The 22,135-nt window shown below is 39.3% G+C and overlaps 1 protein-coding gene across 23 annotated transcripts in view; it reads left to right on the forward strand.

The window, feature by feature from the left end:
• Positions 1-22,135, forward strand: part of PARD3 (par-3 family cell polarity regulator) — a 651,879-nt gene that overhangs the window by 123,990 nt on the left and 505,754 nt on the right. Inside the window, exon 1 of one of the 23 annotated variants that reach the window (XM_055308630.1) lies at positions 1,384-1,731. The exons of the other annotated variants lie outside the window; for them this stretch is intronic. Coding sequence (XP_055164605.1) covers positions 1,591-1,731 — 141 coding nt within the window. The 5' untranslated portion in view covers positions 1,384-1,590. Of the gene's footprint in view, positions 1-1,383; positions 1,732-22,135 lie in introns of those variants that run through there. 23 annotated transcript variants of the gene reach the window in all.

Raw genomic sequence — 22,135 nt, forward strand, 5'->3', positions numbered from 1 at the left:
TTGCTCCACACCCTTGATTTAATACTTGCCTTGATTGTGATGGAAAATACTAGTAAATTTTAATTAGGAGATGAATATAAAATGTGGAGAAGGAACTCAAGTTCTCCTTATTCAACACAGTTGAATGAAAACAAGATAAAATTTACATTTTGAGAAAACAGCGTAGTTTAAAAGGCTGTAAAGAGACAGTGCAGGGAGATTGCTCCTCAGGCCAAGATAGTGGTAATATAATTTCCAAAATAAGTACAGAAAATCACACTCTGAAAGCCACTACAAATTTGTGAATTTTATAACTAACTGTTTAATGTTGGAAGGCATTCCCTTGACTGCCACCTCAGAAGAACTTGTTTAATATAATAAAAGCACACAGTATAAAAGTAGAAAGTCACCTGGAATGAGGGGAATATAGACTCTGTATCCTGTGTTTCAGAATTTGAATGTTCTTGCACTGGAATATCAACAGCACTGCAACATGTAACTCTTCGTTTAATATAGTTGCCTTAAAATTTTTGTATTTGCGTGATTTATCAGTGAGATATTCTGGTATAGGCTAGTGTTTGGTTTTGTAGTTTCTTTAATAATTAGTATGTATGTGTTTTTAAAAATACATGTTTCTTATTAAAAAATAGAAAACTCTTAGGATTATAGCCAAATTAAAAGTATGACCTTGAAAGTACTTGTTCTCAGCCCTTGGGTTAGGCTTGTGGGTATCCTAAAAGCATTGAGTTTTGTGGGGCTCTGTATTAATAGTAATGAGTATTTAATTGCAGATATTCATAGTGTTCAGTACTCACTGGAAACCTAGTTCTCTGTTTTCTTGTGTATTTTATTTTCATCATTTCTCCTCACACTCAGCCTTCGTTCAGTTAGACTTGAGATAAAGGGAAGGAAAGATGCTCTTGTTGCCTTTCGAAGGGACATAGAAACACATTTCCTCTCCTTTCTGGGACACAGGAGAGGTATTGCAGACAACTAATTCATTTTTCCTGTGAATATTTTGTCCTATATTTTTCATAGTAAAAGGTGTATGTTTGAAAAAAAAAGGTGGATATTTGAGACTTGATCACTCCATTTCTTATTCACTGAAAGAAGAGAATGTTCAAGCAAATTGACAAATAGGCATGCTAAAAGGGCTCCTGTTTGAAGTAGGAGCTGTGATTTGATCCTGTCCTACTGTCGGTTTTGGAATGAGTTAAGACTCCTTTGAACCTGGTGTGTTCACTCACACTCTGCTGACTCCAAGATATGTTGCTACACCCTGTTTTACTCCTGACAAACTAACCCTGGCCTGTTTAGCTGGTGAAGGTTATTTTCCTTTGGTGTGGTGGAGCCTGCCCCTGACCTCCCTGGTGAGCCAGGAATCAGTGCTGCCATATGCAAAGTTTGTGCTTCCATGGACCGTCACGTATGTTGAGTGGATTCTGTCCTATACTGCCCACCTAAATTCAACTTATTACCCTTTCTAGAGGACTGATCAAAACACAGGTTAGATATCTGGGTTTTTGTGGCTGTTTGTTTGGGGGATCATTTTATTGTGTAGTTAGTTTTGGAATCTAAGTCATGTGGATTTTGCCTTTCTAATGGATTGAGATGGCAGACAAATTGAAGAGGAAACTCACAAGGAGGTACTACACTTTCTCTGGTACCTCTCTGAAGGATTCCATTAGAGCGCTGAGGTTTTCAAGGTCTTCGAACCTCAGAAGAGAGACTTCAGAAATCAGCAAGAGGCAGGTTGGTAGAGAAATGTCTGATCCCTTTACATTTTCTTTGGAGTTGAAGGTCACACTCCTTGTGTTTATTTCTTAATATTCTTTTGAATAAGTTCCTTGGTTTCTTTGAACATTGTTTTATAGCTACAAAATGATACTGACGTTTTATGTGTCCTCACTCCGTTTGGGGTTATTGTTTGTGTGAATGTTTATTGATTCATGGTTCAAATCACTTATTGTGTGTTAAAATATAACATTGTACTGTTATCAGAAAAATCTGACTAATATGAAATCTACTAAAACATTGTATTTGGAGGATCCTGTTACCCAACTACTCACTGTAAGGATTTCTTGACTTTTATGCATAAACAAAATATTAGAATAAAAGCAAATTAATGTTTATACAAATTCATAGGGATATTGTTCCAGAAGACTGTTTGGAATGAAGCTTATTTTTCCTAAAAAATACTCTGAGGCCACTGAATGGAAATATAAATGATAGGAACAGATTCTGGCTGTGTGCTTTCTTGATGTTTGTTTCTTGATGTTTGCTGTTTATGCACTGAATATAAAAGTTTAGGCTGTCCAAATAATGCATAATATGTCTTTTAAAAGTACTGTATTAGAAATGAAAAGATTCCTTTTTTAAAAAAAGTCCTTATTTTATAAGGAGGTATGTTTTAATTATCAAAAACAATAATTGGTAAAAATTAAACATAATCATACACCACACAGAAAATGTAATTTTTTTCCCCTTTATAATTTATTGTTGGACTAGTGCCATGGGTTGTGTGCCCCCCAGTGGTCTTTTGATAGAATGGTTCTTTTTGAGCTCCATTAGATAATATCCATGTCCCTACTGGGTTGAATAATTGTGTTTTCAAATTGCGGTTACATCCTTCAGAACTAATTCCATCTTATTGCTTTAAATTCAGCCCAATATTTATCTGGAAAGTTTATGATTGATTGTGTTTTAGAATATCTCTCAGTGGTCCTTAGAAGTGGACACTGGAAATTATTTTGTATCATCCATTATGTGGTCCTCAAATGTCTGCTAAATCTTGAGTAGTTTTAGTTTATCTTTTCTCTTTTTTATTATGGAGAATATTGATATATCAGAAGCAAATCAAATCCTGAGACATTCTAAATCTCTTATCTTTCCTCCAGTAGAAATCACAACCATAATAGATGTATTTTGGTTAAGAATTCTGAACAATCCTGAATCATTTCAGTGTGATTTTGTTTATGTTCAGATCAATATAGTTTGAGTTAAGGTCACAGAGCAAAACTTTTTTTTTTTTGAGGGTATTATCTTTATTGTGGTAATCATTTTGCAATACAGATAGTCTCTTATGATTTTTACCATTGACTTTATGAAGGTATGAAAGCAATACACATTCAGTGGAAACCATATTTCAAATTTTGAATTCAATTTTTCCCCAGATTAGTGATATGTGTATAATACTCTGTAATCATACTGGGCAGTGACAGCATGCCACAGGTGCCATCAGCCGTGTGTTCATGAGGGTAAACAGACAGTACACTTAACAATCATTCTGTACAAATATAGCCGTTCTGCTTTTCACTTTTAGTACAGTGTTCAATAAATTACCTGAGATATTCAACACTTTATTATAAAATATGCTTTATGTTAGATAATTGCGCCAAACTGTAGGCTCATAGGAAGTGTTCTTAGCACATTTTATACAGCCTAGGCTAAGCAACAATATTGAGTAAGTTAGGCATATTAAATACATTTTTGACTTATAATATTTTCAACTTTGGGTGGATTTATTTGGACATGACTCCATCATAAGTTGAGAAGAATCTGTATATATGTGTATCAAACCATCATGTTGTATGTATAAAACTTAACAGAATGCTATGTAGCAATTATATCTGAATGAAGCTGGAAAAATATATTCTTCAGAAGTAAAAAATGGTATGAGGGACAGATGTAGTCAATAAACTGTTTTAAATTCATGAATATGGGGATTCCTGGGTGGCGCAGTGGCTTGGCGCCTGCCTTTGGCCCAGGGCGCCCTCCTGGAAACCCGGGATCGAGTCCCACGTTGGGCTCCCAGTGCATGGAGCCTGCTTCTCCCTCTGCCTGTGTCTCTGCCTCTCTCTCTCTCTCTCTCTCTCTCTCTCTCTCTCTCTCTCTCTCTGACTATCATAAATAAATAAAAATTAAAAAAAATTCATGAATATGTATAGAATAACTATTGATTTATATTTTTAATATGCTGATAATCAGTATTAAGCAGTTTGCTTTTGTTTTTCTCTAGTGTGTACAGATTTATTTTTCAAAATAGCTTTTTTAATTTTTTTCATTTATTTTTATTGAAGTTCGATTTGCCAATACACAGTATCACACCCAGTGCTCATCCCATCAAGTGCCCTCGTCAGTGCCCGTCACCCAGTCACCCCATCCCTCTGCCCTTCCACTACCCCTTCCACTACCGTTTGTTCGTTCCCCAGAGTTCCGAGTCTCACATGGTTTGTCTCCCTGTTTTTAAGAAACGAAACCTTGGTGTAGAGTATACAGAAGTTAATGCCAGAAAGGAATGAGGAAATGAAGGGTACTGATTCAGTTGGCAGAATCCTTTCTCTTCCCTTTTGAAGAAGCATCGAATTTAAAACTGTGCTTGAACTCAGGGGTGGGGTCTGTCTGTTGGCATTTGATACTTGAGAATTTAAATATGAATGCCTTGTATTGTCATTAAGGATTCCATGGCATTGTTTATAGAAGTAGGGTGTAGTTCTCTGCCAAAATTCAACTTGTTTAATTAAATTCTGCTGAGCTTTTCTAACTTCCTGCCCTAATCTACTTCTAATTGCTTGTAGTTCCAGTGGTAGTAATATTGGTCATGGTATTCCGCTCTTGTACATGTGCTTTTAAATTATTAAGTTCTAAGCTGTCTGGTAAAATGTATTACTTCTTCATCTTATAGATGAGATGTAGTCTTTTGGAAGGTGAGTGGGGACATTGGCAGTGTAGTTGAAGAGCTCAATTAGACCTCCTGCGCAGAGTTTCTGGGTCAATTTGTGGATGACGGTATGTAACACTAATGAAAAGAAAAACATGTTTCTCCCTTCTCTAGCAAGATACATCCCCTCTTTAGAGTATCATTTCTTTGCTAGCTGTTAGCGTGTGACATTTAAGCAGCCATATAATTTCAGTTTCATGCATCACTTTGCTTGAGCAATATTTCTATGGAAAATATAAGCTTCAAAATCATTGTTTTATATATTTGTGGGGTTGGGAGGTTATAGTTAAGAACAAGAGTATAATGATACCTCTGATTTGTTCAGAGAATTGAGATCATGTATTAAATGGAAAAAGAAAGCTAAGGGGAGCTGAAGTGTCATATAGTGGACAGTTGGCTGGGTTCACAAGGCAAGGGGTTGAATTTCAAGCATGTATGATGGAAAAATCTGCCTCACCAAAAACCATCCTGTTTTTTTTAAGTAAATGGTTGCATCCACGCATCAGAATGTGTATATGACCCAGTGTATGTATATGGATTAGTCATTTATTTCAGTACCAGTGCCGTGGTTATTTACCTGTGGATCTGTATATGATATGAGATGCTTCTGTGATCTTGATTATATAGGAAATTACAATCTAGACATAGGGAGTCAATGGAATGATGCATTCTGATAAAGTTGCTTAATGGTTGAAAAATTAACTCAAAGTTAGGTGATTTTTAAGTGATTATAATATAGGTTGTTTTTTTCTTCTGAGAGTGACTTAGATTGACTTAGATTGCTAAATGGAGAGTAGGATGTGTGTGTGTGTGTGTGTGTGTACAACTTGGAAGAGTGTTTCTTGCTTGTTTGTTTTCCTTCTTACCAGAATAGTTTCGTAATCATAGCAGAAAAGACAGTTTTGGCTACTAATGTCACCTAGATGTAAAGGAGAAATGTATTTAATTGAGGTATAGTTGATGCACAGTGTTACATTAGTTTCAGGTGTACAACATAGTGATTCAACAACTCTGTTCCTTATGCTGTGTTCACCCCAGTGTAGCTACCATCTGTCACTGAACAACACCATTGCCAGGTCATTGACCACATCCCCTGTGCAGCACCTTTCATCCCTGTGACTTACTCTATAAATGGAAGCCTGTATCTGCCACTCCCCTTCACCCATTTTGCCTATCCTCTCACCCCTCTGGAGGGACATGTGTTCTCGATAAGTTTTGGGATATTGCTGTGTAGATATTAAAATATTATCGAATTTGATCTGTTATTATTCTTATGTTACAAAAGTTGTATATTCTTGCTTTTTTTTCACCTTAGTTAATGTGAAGTTCCCAAGCTTAAATACAATTCATATTTCCAAGAGTAGCTTATAATTTTTAAAATATTAACTTTAGCTTTACCTATGTAATTAGATGCGTATCATAGGACTCCAAATAAAAGCTTAAGAAAATATAACCTTAAGTATTTGCTACCCTCAGATTATCCTAGGGCAGATAAATTTCTTTCCAAAACATACTATCCCAGTTTGAGAGATTTCTGACTTGCATGGAAGCAGCAGGCTCTCCTTAGTTATTTTTAGGGATATGTTGTGTTGGCCATTTAGGTGTTAATTGTAGTCCATAATTCTCCATTAACATTTCTTTATTAAGAAGGTTTGTTCTGAACTGGCCAAGTTTAAAGTAGGCTGCAGTAATCGTGGATTTAAAAAGAGATCAATTCAGAGCATCTAAGACCTAAATCTAATAGGGAAGTAAAGTGCATGTAGGCTAAGTGCCTATAGGTGATAAATTCCCTGAGATGGAATTTATTATCCTAAAGGCATTTTTAAAAAAGACTGTTGAATATAGTTTTCTAGAGAGAACAAAGTGAGGCCAAGGTTTGTAGCTTTATGCTTTCTCTACATCCCTTACTTCACATTGCAACCTCACCACATCGTAGTATAACGAAGACAGGCATTGGCTACCACATTTCAGAAGGACCATTGTGAAGCATTTCTCATTTTTTTTTAAAATCTTTTATTTATTATTTTTTTATTTATGATAGTCACACACAGAGAGAGAGAGGCAGAGACATAGGCAGAGGAAGAAGCAGGCTCCATGCACCGGGAGCCCGACGTGGGATTTGATCCTGGGTCTCCAGGATCGCGCCCTGGGCCAAAGGCAGGCGCCAAACCGCTGCGCCACCCAGGGATCCCGCATTTCTCATTTTGAATACAAAACTTAGATAGTTGGAGGATCAGTGTATATTTTTTTTTGAAAGGCAACAGTTCTCCCACAGGGGTCATAGTAAAGCAGAGTGGATATGGTGCAATTGATCAGTGAGGCATATAATGTATATGATGACATAGTACAGTGATTGTGCATGCCACGTGGGAATGTGTAGCTGCTTGGTGAGAGTGGATGCTCAGCTGGTGGTAAATTTTTTGTTTACCATTTTGGGTTGTGAACTAAGTGCACTGTATTTTATGTTGATTTCTGCTTTAAAAATCTTCAGTTTTGTTCTTGATCACAAGGGTGGGTGAGAAAGATAAAAACATTTGCGTAAATAATACTGTAAGTGGTGAAAGGGAGAATTAACATTTGGAATAAAAGCCATAGAAATCTAAACCTAGGATTTTTTTTCAGCGATATGTCAATTTTAGAGTTGTATCTTTAAAATCATAAAATGTGTTTTTGAAATTTATGAACTACTTCTCTTTCCCCTTAGGAATGCTACTTCTGGATTCTTATTTGCAGTTATAGCTTGTGTAGGTAATACTGATCTTTGTAATGGTTGGAAGAATTGACCTTAATTGACCTTAGCGCTTGAAGAATCCATTCTCTTTGATTTATAAATACATATAATAATATTTTGGCAAGCATTTTACCCTTTTCAATTTCTAGTAACCCTAGTGTTTAAATGTATGATGTTAATGTTCATTTGGAGTTTGAAATACAATATTGTACATTAGTTCTACTTAAATTTAAAAAAGGTGAAAAAAAATCTCTTTGCCCCTCTAACACAAAGCATGACTTTATTAATAACAGTCATTCTCTGGTTATCTGACTTCAGATAGCTTTTCAGTATAATCTTTTGGTAGGATACATAAGTAGCTTTGTCATGTAGTATATATTTTAATTCTTAATGGTAGAATTTTATATTCATCATAGGATTGAAAGCCAAATTTTTAATAAACAACTTTGGAAAATGTTTTGTCCTATATTTTGAAGACCTTCTGAGGAGTTCAGTCACCTTAGATAAAAACCCCACATTTTTATGCTGATGCATCCAATATTCAAATCATCAAAATATGGGAAAACAGGTCTCTTTTGGGCAAAGAAGATTTTTCTCCTTCTCTTGACTTCCATGAAGATTAAATATTTGTTATTACATTTAAGTATGATTTCACACAGAAGGCTTTACAAAGACTGTTCCCTTCCACCTGTATTTGAAGACATTTATATTGTGTTACTCACAATAATCAAATCCTGTAAAGCTAGGTTTAGAGGAAGAGAATTTTCTTCCCTCTCCCCTCAGCTCTTCTAGGATTTTGAAGTTACTCAAATGGATGTGAGCTGTGAAAGATACTTTGCAGTTCACATCTTTCATGGGAATGTAGTGGGAGCATGGTGGCAGTGAAGCAGTGCCCTATGCTGAGCAGGTTGTATTAGGTACAGAGCGCCAACAAAATCCCACTACAGACGTACTGTAGTGGGATAGGAGGACTTCTGTGTGGGACTTCATACCAACAACTTTTTATGTTGGTAGAAACTGAACTTTCTTGATATGGCCAAGAAGTTAGCCTGAGATGCAATTATCAAGGCACTGTCTGAAAGCCCTGTTTGCATTTGCAGTTGTAGTCAAGGATGTAAATACTTGTTGCTCAGCTGTTTTATTGCTTTTGATCTATGAACAAGTAGCAATTATTCTTTAGCACATCTTTCTACCTTAATCACCTCAGGCTGCCTGGGGAAAATCTGTATCTATCACCAGAGTGCCCAGGATATTAAAGGATGAAGGAGAAGATGTGGCAGTGTCAGCATGCTGCATCTCCTTCCTTCCTTGGTTTTCAGAGAATCTGTGCTATTCACTCCCTTTTATGTGACCTTAGAACATTAAAACAGCAAATACTTTTTTCCCTTTAGGCCCCACAAATGAGAACAGAGTTTATTATGATGTATGACTTTTAACAAAATCATCACAGTATAATTAGTATTTCCTTTGGAGTTTGGGTGAATATCACCTGCAGTAGCTGACATTGCCATTCTGCTTCACTTGTCAATACCAAGCCCACTGGGGCTGAGGATTGGGCTGTCAGTCTTTGGGTTTGTCCAGTTGGCATGGACTGGAAAGATGGGCACCCTAGACTGGTCCCATGCCACCCAAGTATGAGTCCTTTCAGGCTTCAGAATCATTTACTGCCAATGTATCTCAAATAGGACTAGGTATAAAAATCATCTTAAATCATGTGTTTTTCAGTGCCAAAGAGGGTCAAATAAAATTCTCTCTCTCTCTCTTTTGCATGATGTTCTCATGGCTTATGATGAGTAAGATGACAAGGTAGCTTTAAATTCTTGCACTGCTTTTGAAGTGGTCTTTTCACCCCCAGGCTCTGAGGTGCTTTGGCTGTTGATAAATGTGTTTTCTGAAACTCTCTGGAATGACACTTGGAGCTCATTCACTCTTAGAAATGGAATTCTTGTTTCTGACCTATTAGCATTACTTTAACAGGAAGATGGCTTCTGCCAGCTTGGTTTGCCCTTGATAGTGTGTTCATTTTAATATTTAAATTTTATTCTTGGATTCCCAAGCTAGTTTCTCAATCTGTGTCAGTAATGATGTTAAGGACTAGCTATTTATAATTAAGTGTAGAATGTTTGTCAAAGAGCTGAAATAGATTGGTTGCTGTTGAGGCTGGAGAGTCTCATATCCAGAATCAAAGTCTGGGTTCAAATTTTGTCCAGACAAGGCCTGGTTGAGAACTTTCATTTTTTTTGCTTCTAGAACCATCAGTCTCATCCTACAGGTGCGTGCCTGAAGGTTGAGGGAACTGGGAGGAGGTTCAGAAGCAGAAGTATAAGGGAGGCACCCTCCAGTGGACGGTAGGGGAACAGGATAAACCTGTTAGTGGATTCAGTCTTGTTGACTTGTTCCTATAATGCCCCCTAGAATCTCATAGCAATACTCAATTAATGTTTGTGCTTTGACAAAGAGCACAGAAAACAGGAGATCCTTAGGTACTTTGTATTGTATTGGGAATCCATAGTGATTGAAGTAAGTAGCAGTTTCTTGCTACTTGATTAGCCACATAATTAGTATATATTGCATGAATATTTATACATGAGGGTTTAAAAATCATTAATGCCTCAGTAATGTACCTTTTATACTTTAGTTTTTTTTTCTTGAAGGTTGGCTTTTATTTAGAGATAAAGAAATTGTGTGGTTCATGAGAATTTCTTTTTTAGTGTGATTATGCTCTAGTTTATTTGAATTACTCTGCTTATTTTGATAAATACATTCTAGAAATCATTATTAATAACTTTTACAGATTATATTAAGTACAGGGAACTTTTCTAGGCTTTCTTTCTATGGAAAGTTTTCTTTTTACTAAGAAGAAATCTTTTTTTTTCTGGTAACTGTGCTTGCTACTTACTCAGGATGCCTTCTCTTTTGGACATTCTCTGTCTATATATGACTACACATCATACACATAAACACTTGTATAATCATGAAGCACTTCCATACTATCTGCAAATTCTGTGTAGACCAGAGTAGACCAGAGTATGCTTAAGAACTCAGAAGTGGATTAGAAAAAGATGTTCAATGTTTTGCACAGAAAGACTTGCTTCGGACATACCTCTTCATGGTCTTGTTGGGACTGACAGGCTGTAACAACCACAATTTGGCTAAGAAAAAAGTTTTGATTGCATTTGCTATGGATACAGACATTGACATAACTATATTGAGAGAATTCTTTTTGGAAAAATGGAAAGTGAAAAGTGTTGTGGATAACAAGAGAAAATGACACAAGTTCTTTAAAACGTTTCACACATGTGGAACTTCTCAGGCACGGGTGGCTCAGCAGTAGTAAGCTGACACCCTGTGTCCAGTGTGCCTGTTTGTTGAATTGCTCTTTGCCCGTACTCAGATGTTTGGAAATAGAAGGAGCATTTTGAAAAGGTGGAAAACTGAGTACAGAGAAAAGGAGGGCCAGCAGCTCCTTCCCGCTGCTCTGAGACGTCAACAGAGCTGTCTGAGCACAGACAGAGTAACAGCCTCACCCCTGTCACATGTATCTCTAGGGGAGTGTGGGGAGTGGTGCTCTGACAGCCAGGAGCCTACACATTTTAGGCGCTGCCATGTGCCTGCCTCGGAAAGAGCAGCATCTGACTGGCCCCCAGGGGTCTCCGGACCTTGTAAGCCCAACTTGGAGGATGCAGGTGTGCCTCTTTCTTTGTACTGCTCCACATTCCGGCACCTCACCTCAAACAGCGCTACTCGCCCAAAATGCTCCACCCTACCCCCTGAAAGTTTGAGCCCCTTGTGTGCGGTAGCTCCTTTCAGGGTCCAGAAAGCCCCTCCCTTCCCTTGATGGAGGGATTGAGCTATTGGTCCACGCTGTGATAACTCATCTGTGATGCTTTCATTCTCAGTCACCACATCCCAAAGAATGCCTGGGCATCACGATCTAGGCCCAGTTTTGACTAGATGAAGAAATAGATCATGTCCATTGCTTTTTCTTTCCCCTTTATTCTGTGCAAAGATTGTGCTTTAATAACTTATTTCCTGTTTCTAACCTCCAGGGGAAATAGGTTACCCCTCATTTCTCTACCATGTTTTCTACTGCTTCAGACCACTGGAGTGGTGGATAAGCCAACTCATTTTCCTCCCATCTCATGCAGTTTGGGGAAAAAATATAGAATCTCAATCAAGCCTTTCAATAAAAAAGTTGACATTTGCACTGTATGTATGTCCCAAGTTGCTTTATTTGTATTTGTTTTAGGATATTTGAAAGTAGATTTCATCATAAACTGTTCCTTTATTAGTTACAGATGATTTAGCTTTGCCAGCATATTGGGTACATGAAATGCATCTTTTTGTTTCTTGTTTCTTAGAGTAATTATAGCTGAAATTAAGAAGTAGGTTTTTTTACTTGAGACTCCCTGTATCCTGAAGGGCGGTGGTACATAAAAAGATGAAAACGTCTTTGTTATACACAGTCCTATTATTTCTACCAGTTCAGTTAGTTATAATCACAGCCCTTCCTGCTGCATGTTAAAAGGTGACTTTTGGCAGGTAATTTAATGTGTGAAAGAGTATCTATTGTCAATTCCATTTTAGAAGTTACATTTATTTAAATTGCTGGTTCATTAGATTAGCAGATTGGGTTCTTTTATGCCAGCATCAAATAAGAGGATGCAGTAACAACAGAAAATGGTTAAAAATAGTATAATAGGACATAATGTGTCTCTGTCATGTTTTAAAATAGTTTTTTTTCTAGTCTGGGAATATCCGAGTATAGTTTCTGTTGAGTGACTTAGCTCTCTGCATTCTTGCTGAACAAGAATTGCTGTCATGCTTGGTACTGATTGGATCTGGTGTTGGCAGTTTCAGCCAAGGTATGCTTTATGGTTGCTGAACCTGTACTTTATAATCCTAAGATCTCTGTCCATGTGTTCATTGCTGTGTATTTGGGTCAGTGAGGGAGTGATAAATACACTTTGTTATCACATGCATCTCCATCATGCCCAGTTTAGCTATATGTTTCAGCAGCTGTGCAGTTAGGGCTGCTGTGTATGGGCCGGCCCGTGCAGCTATGTGGAACCTGCCCATAAATCACTATGCAACGTGGCTCACTTATTTACATCTGTGTAAGCTCCTTGAAAATATTTCATGTTTAAAATGTACTTTAAGTTTTAAGATTGTCCATGTTTAGAGAAAAATCATGTAGGCATTTATATAAATGTTATGTATGGTTGGACCAAACTTTTGTACTCTGCTTAAACCTTAATTAAAATCAGGGACTTTTAGAAATTAGTTTTAAATTTGAAATGAAACTGAAAAGTGTTTTTATAATTATAAAAAAAATTTAAATACTGGAAGGAACCATAGAGATAAGTTTTATCTGGCTCCCTCTTTTAATGGAAAGAACATAGGCCCAGGTGGCTTGTGTTGCTTGTTGGAGGCAGAGCCTTCTATGGGGCACAGGTCTCCTGGCTCCTCACTCTTTAAGATCTATCTGCTTTTTAGGATCAGATTCCATAGGGTGTAGACCAAGCCAGTGCTTATATGTGCTCTTGTATTGCAGTAATATTTACTATTAAATGGATTTTGTGGATAAATTCTAACCGATAATGTTGTAGAAATTAAATACTTTGAAATTAATGTCATATATGACGTTAGTGTTTATTCTGTGCCAGGTACAATTATAAGTACTTTATGCATTTTAACAAACTGGATGATAACCACTCTACAAACAGGTTCTGGAATTTTCTCCATCCTGTGAACCAGGACATCGAGGCACCAGGATAATATGCGGGCATTAAGGTGTTACATCTCCTGAAGCTCTGCTCTGTGCTATACCTTCTTTCTTGTCACTTGCGTCCTGTCCGTGGGCACTGGAAGGGAAGGACGGGGAGGTGGCACTTGTTTTTATCTTGTTTGTATGCTGTTCCTGTCAGCATTGCCCTGTGCTGGCCAGTATGTGGCAGGTGATTAGGTTTTCAGCTTTTTTCCCTGGCAGCCCACACACGAGCTTCATCAGGCCCCTGGGAGGTACTGACAGGAGCCTGGGCATTCCTGGCTCAGAGCACTCCAAGCATGAGCTCTGGTCAGCCCCTCCTCCGAGCGTCCAGGGGACCAGCACAGCCTGCCCAAACCCCTCTTCAGAGCACGGTGCCCCCGCTCCGTGGCATCCTTCTGTGCCTCCCAGTCCCCGTATCCCAGCCCCTGGATGCAGCAGGCTCACTCCCGAGGTAGCTGCTTGGGACCCCTCGTCCAGGCTTGCAGGTCCTGACCCCAGGCTCCTCCTTTGGATCTCTAGCTTCAAGGGCGGAGGCGCTTCCAGCGGTTCACTCCATGCGGTCTCTGTTAGGATTTCTGTTTGCCTCACTGGATACTGACTGTACTTTTGGTGTATACTAAATGATATTTGGGATTAAGAAAATTAGATAATAAAATAATTTTTGTAAGTTTATTCTAAGTAATACTCTACTTTTAACTAGTATCTAGTTATTAATTAGTATTAGTACATAGCTTTGGATATTTACTAAAGGGTATAAAACCTAAACAATCTTTTTAAAAAAATGAAATGATGCCACTTTGTTTATTGAGCTCCAGAATTGCTAAATGAAGCTGAAAGTAGGAGCTAGCCATGATATGTTAGTGAAATTGTGTGGTGTTTGAGAAAGGTGTTGATCTCATTAGAATAATGATATCAATTGATTTTTTTTTTTTTAAATTTACGATAGTCATACAGAGAGAGAGAGAGAGAGAGGCAGAGACACAGGCAGGGGGAGAAGCAGGCTCCATGCACCGGGAGCCCGACGTGGGATTCGATCCGGGGTCTCCAGGATCGCGCCCTGGGCCAAAGGCAGGCGCCACCCAGGGATCCCTCAATTGATTTTAATGAGGTGTAAGTGACTTATTTGTTACTTCTCTCTGGACTAAAGTTCTGTTACTAAATGAATTTCAAACTACCACAAACCTTTTTGTCTTAGTGACTACATTTATCTCCCTGTCTTCTCACCCCTAAATGGAAGAAACCAGGAAATAGTGCCTAAAAGTGCACACTGTCTTGCTCTGGGATTTCTTGGTGCTATCGCCAGGGATCTAAAAGTCCTGGTCACTATTTGCAAAAGTAGAGCATCAAAGTTTGCCTCAAAACATAATTCCTTACAGAGTGAAATGTAGAGATGTGGCAGCTTGGCTCTTCTCCCCCTTGGGCACCGTTTTAAATGTTTAATACAAGGCGGTTTCCTCACAACATGCTTACATCCAGCTTGTATGCATGCCTTAGCTTGGCGCTTTTGCAATTTTTATGTAGCATCTGTTCCCAAATCTAAGAGCTCTAACAAGGCCTTAATACAGATAGCAGTCAGGACAACAGAGAGCTACTCCCGTTGGAGTCTGACGTCTCCTGGGGTCTTGAGTTATTATTCATAATGTAAATTCTCTCTCAGTTCCCAGCATGTGCATAAGTAATGGCAAAGAGTATCCAAGGAAGTTCAGCAGCCACAAGTAGGTCACCATTACCAGATGTTTAATTATTGTCACTAGGAAGCATTTGGAAATACCTGGTGAGTTTTCTAAAAGCGTAACAATAAGCAAATCCCTTTGGATTTTGAAGGATTGGTTCTTTTGTATTGAATGATGATTAAAGTGATTACAGGCACAGCGCTAGTGCCTTCTCTGGAACATCTTTATCAAAAAGAGGTAATAATTATGCTACACTCAATATGAAATGCACGTCATCTCCCTTTTCATTTGTTTCCTGATTTTCTTCAACTATGCCAAGTTTTAATTAATGTGCTTCAATAGTATGAAAACTTGAGCATCTATAATTACATCTTTAGTAGCAATATTTAAATCTTTACTGACAATATATTTATCATAGAATAGTTCCCAGAATTAAGGTCAGTTATCTAGAACCTCAAGAAAATATTGGAAAGAAATATCTTCCAGATGGTTTTTAAAAAAAACATTTTGGAGGTTAAAAATAAAATGCAAAAAAACCAAAACCAAAAACAAAAAAACCATCTACCCCAAAATATTTCTTATGGCATATGAGGAAGTGGTGGTAAATAAGTCTGACAAAGGAAGGGAATTTCATTCTTTAAATATTTATTTATTTATTTATTTATTTAGGAAGGGAATTTTAAAGAAAATACTCGTTTTTTTTCCTTCAAGCTCAAATGTGTATGTCATGAAAATTTTTGATATTTTACTACTGTGTGGGAGAGCTATTTTATTTATTTTTTATTTTTATTTTTTAAAGATTTTATTTATTTATTTATTTATTCACGAGAGACAGAGAGAGGCAGAGACACTGGCAGAGGGTTCCATGCAGGGAGCTCGACATGGAAATCGATCCCGGGGCCTCCAGGACCACACCCTGGATTGAAGGTGGCGCTGAGCCACCCGGCCTGCCCGGGAGAGCTATTTTAAAGCCATCGTTTCAAATGTTTGTTTTTGAGCTCACATTGAAGATTACATGAAAAACTCCTTTTGGTATTTGAATTCAGTTCTGAGAACATAGGGAATCTCTGGATCTCTTACTCTTTACTCCTTTCTCTCACTGCTTCTCTTGTTAATCTTTACTCATTCTCATTCTTATGGCTTGTCTTAATAGAATTTAAAAGTTTCTGTTAGTGAACATTTTGGTTTTTATAGCAAATTTCCTAGAGTCCAGTCAGCTTTAAAGATGGACCCTCTGGCTCCCCCTTGTGTCCACTCTCCATATCATCCTTCCTGGGGCTCTGAACATGATCCAAGTTCATTCTTGTCTTGAAAAAGTGAGAATGGCCATATTCTTCAGAGTTCTCAGGCCCTTGTTTGCTCTGCATTCTGCTCTCTTTTGCAGGTTTTTTGGTGATATTCTGCACATGATCCCCCACTCCACTGAGTCCCACTTGCTTAGGAGAAACACAGGCTATGGCGGCGCCTATTGTCTTTTACAGATAAAATACACAAAGAAATTGATGTGAACTAATATATTAGAAAGATTTATAGACAGACACTGTGCAGTGTGAAGAAGTTAAGCAGGTGACTTTAGAAGAGAAATTTATATAAAGTCTTTATGTTATATACAATTCAAACTCCATTTTTTAGGAATTTGTAATGGTGTGATGAGTTTTCTTTTCTTTTGAACAGTGTAACACAGGTAAGAGTTCAGAATGAGTTATACTAAAGCACCCAAAAACCCCTTGTTTGTATAAGAGAATTGGCTGTTTTCTTAACAACAGGTTTGAATTGCAAATGTGTTCAACAAATGCTGGGTGGAGTGTTGGGCTCAGAAAAAATTTGTCATGTGCTTTTCTATTTTCCTACTAGGAAAGAATACAAAGTAATTTATAAGCACTTAATTTTATGATTCTCACTAAAAGGGTGTGGAATGGGGGCAATGGATACAGTCACCAGCAATCAGGGACAGATTGTGATTTTACAAAGGAGAGGTGAGGGAGCGTTAGCAAAGTTATGCACATCAGCAGGAAGGAAAGCAGAGATGTGGAAATGTGCCATCAGTGTTCTTACAACAACAGTGTCTGCCTGCCTTAGAGAACAGTGTGGGAAAAGCCATAAAATGGAAGATCTTGAAAGCCAGACATCAGAGTTGAATTTTGGAGTACCATGTGTTGGTAAGGTGAAAGGAATCAGGAAAATGGGAAAAAAAAAGAAGTAAACAGGTTTTGTGATTGATCTTGGTTTGCAGTTCGATATGATTTAGCAGTATAGGCTTTTCGTGGACCCATGGAGCTCCATTTTTGTTTTTCATCAGTGGAACATTTGCTTTTCCATTGAGAATCATGGATACTTTCCCATAGAAAGGTAGGCAGTGCATCTTGGACTCTAGAGCACAGTCTGGATTCAAATGGCTTGATTTCAAATTCGACTCAGCTCCTTATTGGCTATGTGATCTTGGACAAGTTTGTTAACTTTTCAGGGCCTCTGCAGAATGGTGATCACAGTACCTGCATCAGAAGGGGGTTGTTGGGCAGCCCAGGTGGCTCAGCGGTTTAGTGCCACCTTTAGCCCAGGGTGTGATCCTGGAGACCCGGGATCGAGTCCCACATCAGGCTCCCTGCATGGAGTCTGCTTCTCCCTCTGCCTGTGTAACTGCCTCTCTCTATCTCTCCTCTCTGTGTACTTAAATGAGTAATAAAAAATCTTAAAAAAAAGGGGGGGGGTTGTTGTGAGGGTGACAATAGCATGTGCTAGATAATATCACCTTATACGTGTTAGCTATTATTATTGTCATTTTGTTGGATTTGCATATCCTTTCCCAGAAACCAGTGGTGGAATTATCTTTATGATATTTCTTTGAACTGTTTCTCACAACTTCGTGGGCATCAAATGTGATTATCCTCACAAGTCCCTATTAGGGCCATGTAATCACATTCATATTTTTATAAAGGTTTTCAGTTTAATATTAGAGCAATGACCAAAGACGGGGTGTGAATTGTTCTGTTAACTCATGCCTCTGTGTTAATATGAAGCAATTTATAAGAGTTCTATAAAAATCTTTTTTTAAAATATTTATTTATGATAGAGAGAGAGAGAGAGAGAGAGAGAGAGAGAGAGAGAGAGAGACACACACACACAGGCAGAGGGAGAAGCAGGCTCCATGCACCGGGAGCCCGACATGGGATTCGATCCCGGGTCTCCAGGATCGCGCCCTGGGCCAAAGGCAGGCACCACACCGCTGTGCCACCCAGGGATCCCAAGAGTTCTACTATAATTGAGTGTACAGTGGCACAAATGTCTCCTCATCCTTCTGTCCTGGGATCGTGTCACCAGTGAGTATGTCACAGAGAGCTGACTCTTCCTTCATGGACCAAGTGCCCCTTGCATGGAGTGCTGCTGTCTCTGGGTCCTCTGTCTGGGGTTGCCAGGCTCCTTATGTATTTTTACATAGAGGATTGCTGTTTACCGGAGTATTTTCCCATGTCCTTCCAAACTTTGGTTCACAGTCTCATGCTACACATGCTGTTTTTATGTTTCTTTGTGGCAGTGTTTTTTTTCCCCCCAGAGGAAGGAAAGTTTGTCAAAATGGGAGAAAATGAAAAGATATGATTTTTTTTTTTCAAAAAATTTTTTTTTGTTTTATTTATTTATGATAGGCACACAGTGAGAGAGAGAGAGGCAGAGACACAGGCAGAGGGAGAAGCAGGCTCCATACACCGGGAGCCCGACATGGGATTCGATCCCGGGTCTCCAGGATCGCGCCCTGGGCCAAAGGCAGGCGCTAAACCGCTGCGCCACCCAGGGATCCCGAAAAGATATGATTTTTAAGGTCTTAAACGTGATGACCTTATCTCTGGGGGGTGCCGAGGAGAAGCTGTTAGGGAATGTGTGAAGGAAAGGGCCAATGGGGTTCCTCTGTGCTGATCAGGAGACCACAGAGTGCAGCAGAAACTAGGGGTTTTTTTTTGTCTTAGTGGTACTATATCCAAATATTGTCTCCTTTCTAATGGTTGAACATAATTTGTTCCCTCCTAAGAATGCAGTCCTTGTCACTTAGCCTCAAATAAAGGTTTTTCTGGTTCTTAGTCCTTATATAAGACCCTCCACACCTTTCTCTTCCTTAAAAGTGATCTAGGCTAACAAATTTTTTTCCCTCTTGAATGTGAGTGTGTGTTGGCCACACGATGCTCAGCTGCAGATCTGTACAGTTTGTCACTTAAATGATTACTTCTGTTTTAATGCACCCCCAGCTCTTCATCACATTTGCTTTAGTTACCAACATTTTATTTGAAACTCAAATCTCTGGGGGATCTCTGGGTGGCGCAGCGGTTTGGCGCCTGCCTTTGGCCCAGGGCGCGATCCTGGAGACCCGGGATCGAATCCCATGTCGGGCTCCCGGTGCATGGAGCCTGCTTCTCCCTCTGCCTGTGTCTCTGCGTCTCTCTCTCTCTGTGACTATCATGAATAAATTAAAAAAAAAAAAAAAAGAAACTCAAATCTCTGTATAACAAGCTAAAGTCAACTCACACAGTTGGTTACTTGATGCACAAGCTCCTTGTTACAGCTAAAGAATTTGCATAGTTGAGGGGCAGAGTTGCAAGAAGCCTTGGACATAAACATGTTTCATTTTCTAGAGTTTCTGTCTTTTCCATGTGGAATCTTCTTGTGAAGCCAGAGACTCACTGAGAGTGCTGTGTTTCTGTGTCAGGTGAGTGAGACATAATCAGTCCCATGTACAACACATACCCCAGCCATGTTCTATTATGATGCCAGGCTGTCCCCTAGCTCCTTCCATATCTGTACTTTTTTGTCTATAACCTGAAGGATTTGGGCCATTTCGAAGTGTTAGTTTTTCTATCAGATCTTTACCTCTGACCTTACCAGCCTTGTGGTTATTCAACAGAATGTTTTAAACTGGGTGCGTTCTCTGTTTTCTGGGATCCAGTGGTTCGCTTTGGAAGAAAATGAAGAGGGTTCCTCATATCCCCTAAAGAAACAGAGTTTAAAAAGAAACAAAAGCATGGAAGCTTTTTGGGCCATCATCTTGTTCTTGTCAGCTGTCAGCCGTCAGCCAGGATGCCCGCATGCTCCTTGATGGCCGGCAGTGGACTAGCTTGCATATCCTGGACTCATGCACCTGTCTACACACCAATTCCAGCCAGCTTGCTTCGGAACTCAGAATCAGAAGCTCAAAAAGCTGTTGGGGGGCCTGGCACATAGACTGTGGCGATTGCTTCTCAAGCAAGAATAGATACCATGTCTGCTTCGTGGAACTTCTACTGAGGGGCCAGCCATTAATCAAGTGATCATACTTTTTTTTTTCTTTAATTTAAATTCAATTTGCCAGCATGTAGTAGAATACTCAGTGCTCATCTTGTGATGTACCCTTCTTAACTTGGAAACATAATGTTTGCCAGGGGTTGTGTGTGCTGAAAACCAAATTGTGCTCAGGAGGTAAGTGACTAGTCAGTGCACTGTGTTTGCCTCCCCCCCCCCCCCCCCGCCAATCTTCATTTTCCGGAATGGAAAGGGTCGAAAGTAATCAATACAGATTTTTCTAAGATCCACATCCCTTAAAAACATGCAATATTAAAATTGTCCGCAAAAGTAAAGTCAACCTCCACACCTTCACTATTAGTGAATTTGCTACAGTGTTTATGGTCTTGGTCATGCAATATCACTTGGCTCTCGAAGATATAGCTGTTGGCTTGGTCCTTTTCCATGTCCTGACAGGAGGGTGATCTCAGTGCTGTGCCTGCCTCAGAACTGGGGAGTTGGAGGTGTTCCAGCTAGTATCTAGGCTTTGAGGAAAGGACACACACTCAAGGAGGGCTTGTTGTGGCAGCTGCCCCAGGCGGGTTCTCCAGGGTACCTTGAAAGCCCTCCCTGAGGAGAGGACTAGGCTCAGGCAAGAAGTCTCGGTTGGGATGTGCCCCATCCTTGGTGGGGCACCTCTGCATCCTACAGCCAGTTTCAGAGCAGTGAAAAGCTCCTTTCCTGACTCCTGGTGTAGGCTTTCTTGTCTTTATGTACAGGCTGCTGCCTTCTGTGTAGCCCCTTAGGTGTAGACAGTAGAACCATTTTACGAGGGGAATTTCTCTGAGAAGCAAAAGTAGCTGGTACCATTTCCTTTTAGAAAGAGTATCAAGGGATTGTTATGATCAGTATATAAGGGAAAGATTTTTTTTTTTTTTCAGGAGAATTTTTTTTTTTTAGCTTTTGAATTTTTTTAAAATTTATTTTATGATAGTCAGAGAGAGAGAGAGAGAGAGAGAGAGAGAGAGAGAGAGAGAGAGAGAGAGAGGCAGAGACATAGGCAGAGGGAGAAGCAGGCTCCATGCACCGGGAGCCCGACGTGGGATTCAATCCCGGGTCTCCAGGATCGCACCCTGGGCCAAAGGCAAGCACCAAACCGCTGCGCCACCCAGGGATCCCAAGGGAAAGATTCTGATCTTGAGAGAAAGTATGTGTCATTCTCTACTCGGACCAACCAAATAATACATGAGAAGTCTTAGACTATATTGATTTTTGACATTTGGAGCAAAAATAATCTCATTTTTTATTGTGCAGCTTCTGCCAGGAGCATGTTATTTGTGTTCTCTGGTTCCTTGCACACTGATAGACCCAATCCCTCACACACTCAGTGGGTGTGACTGAGGTTACTTAGCCACATAAGGCTGAATTGATCCAAGGTGTGATCACATGTGCTAATTTTTTACAAACTTTTACTTTTCATTTTACTGTTGAGTGTTCCTTTGTGCTTTCTGACCTGAGTGCTTGTGACACCTACATTAATGAGTGAATTTACGTTGAAGAGAATTTCTGACAGCACACCCTAAACACTCACTGTTTGCTAGGCTTTCTCTGATATTTAAGTAACTTAAAAAAAAAAATTCCACTTCATCTCTAGGGTTCCTTCTTTCCCCAGACACTCTGCTCCCACTGAACTTGAGTTCATCACCCACAAGACACATTGGTCTTCTGGGCTTTACAACAAATGTGCAAACACAAATGCTCATGTAATCCCTTTGAATGCTACTTGTACAGTTTCTGTCAGATGGGACTGCTTGGTGGTTGTAAATCCTGAAGTTCAGGAGGCTGATGAACTTAGTCCATTTAATGCTTAGCATAGCTCCATAGCCATATTTAAAACTGGTGCTCCTGGTTTCCTATTCTGGGATTCATTTGTCAGTGAGTATAGTAAGTTTATTTTGCCCACTTCCCCAAGAGCGGCTGGAATCTCAGCCCATCTAGACGTGGTGAACAGCCATCTGAGA

This window comes from Nyctereutes procyonoides, unplaced genomic scaffold (assembly GCF_905146905.1).
Source record: "Nyctereutes procyonoides isolate TBG_1078 unplaced genomic scaffold, NYPRO_anot_genome, whole genome shotgun sequence".
Taxonomy (NCBI): domain Eukaryota; kingdom Metazoa; phylum Chordata; class Mammalia; order Carnivora; family Canidae; genus Nyctereutes; species Nyctereutes procyonoides.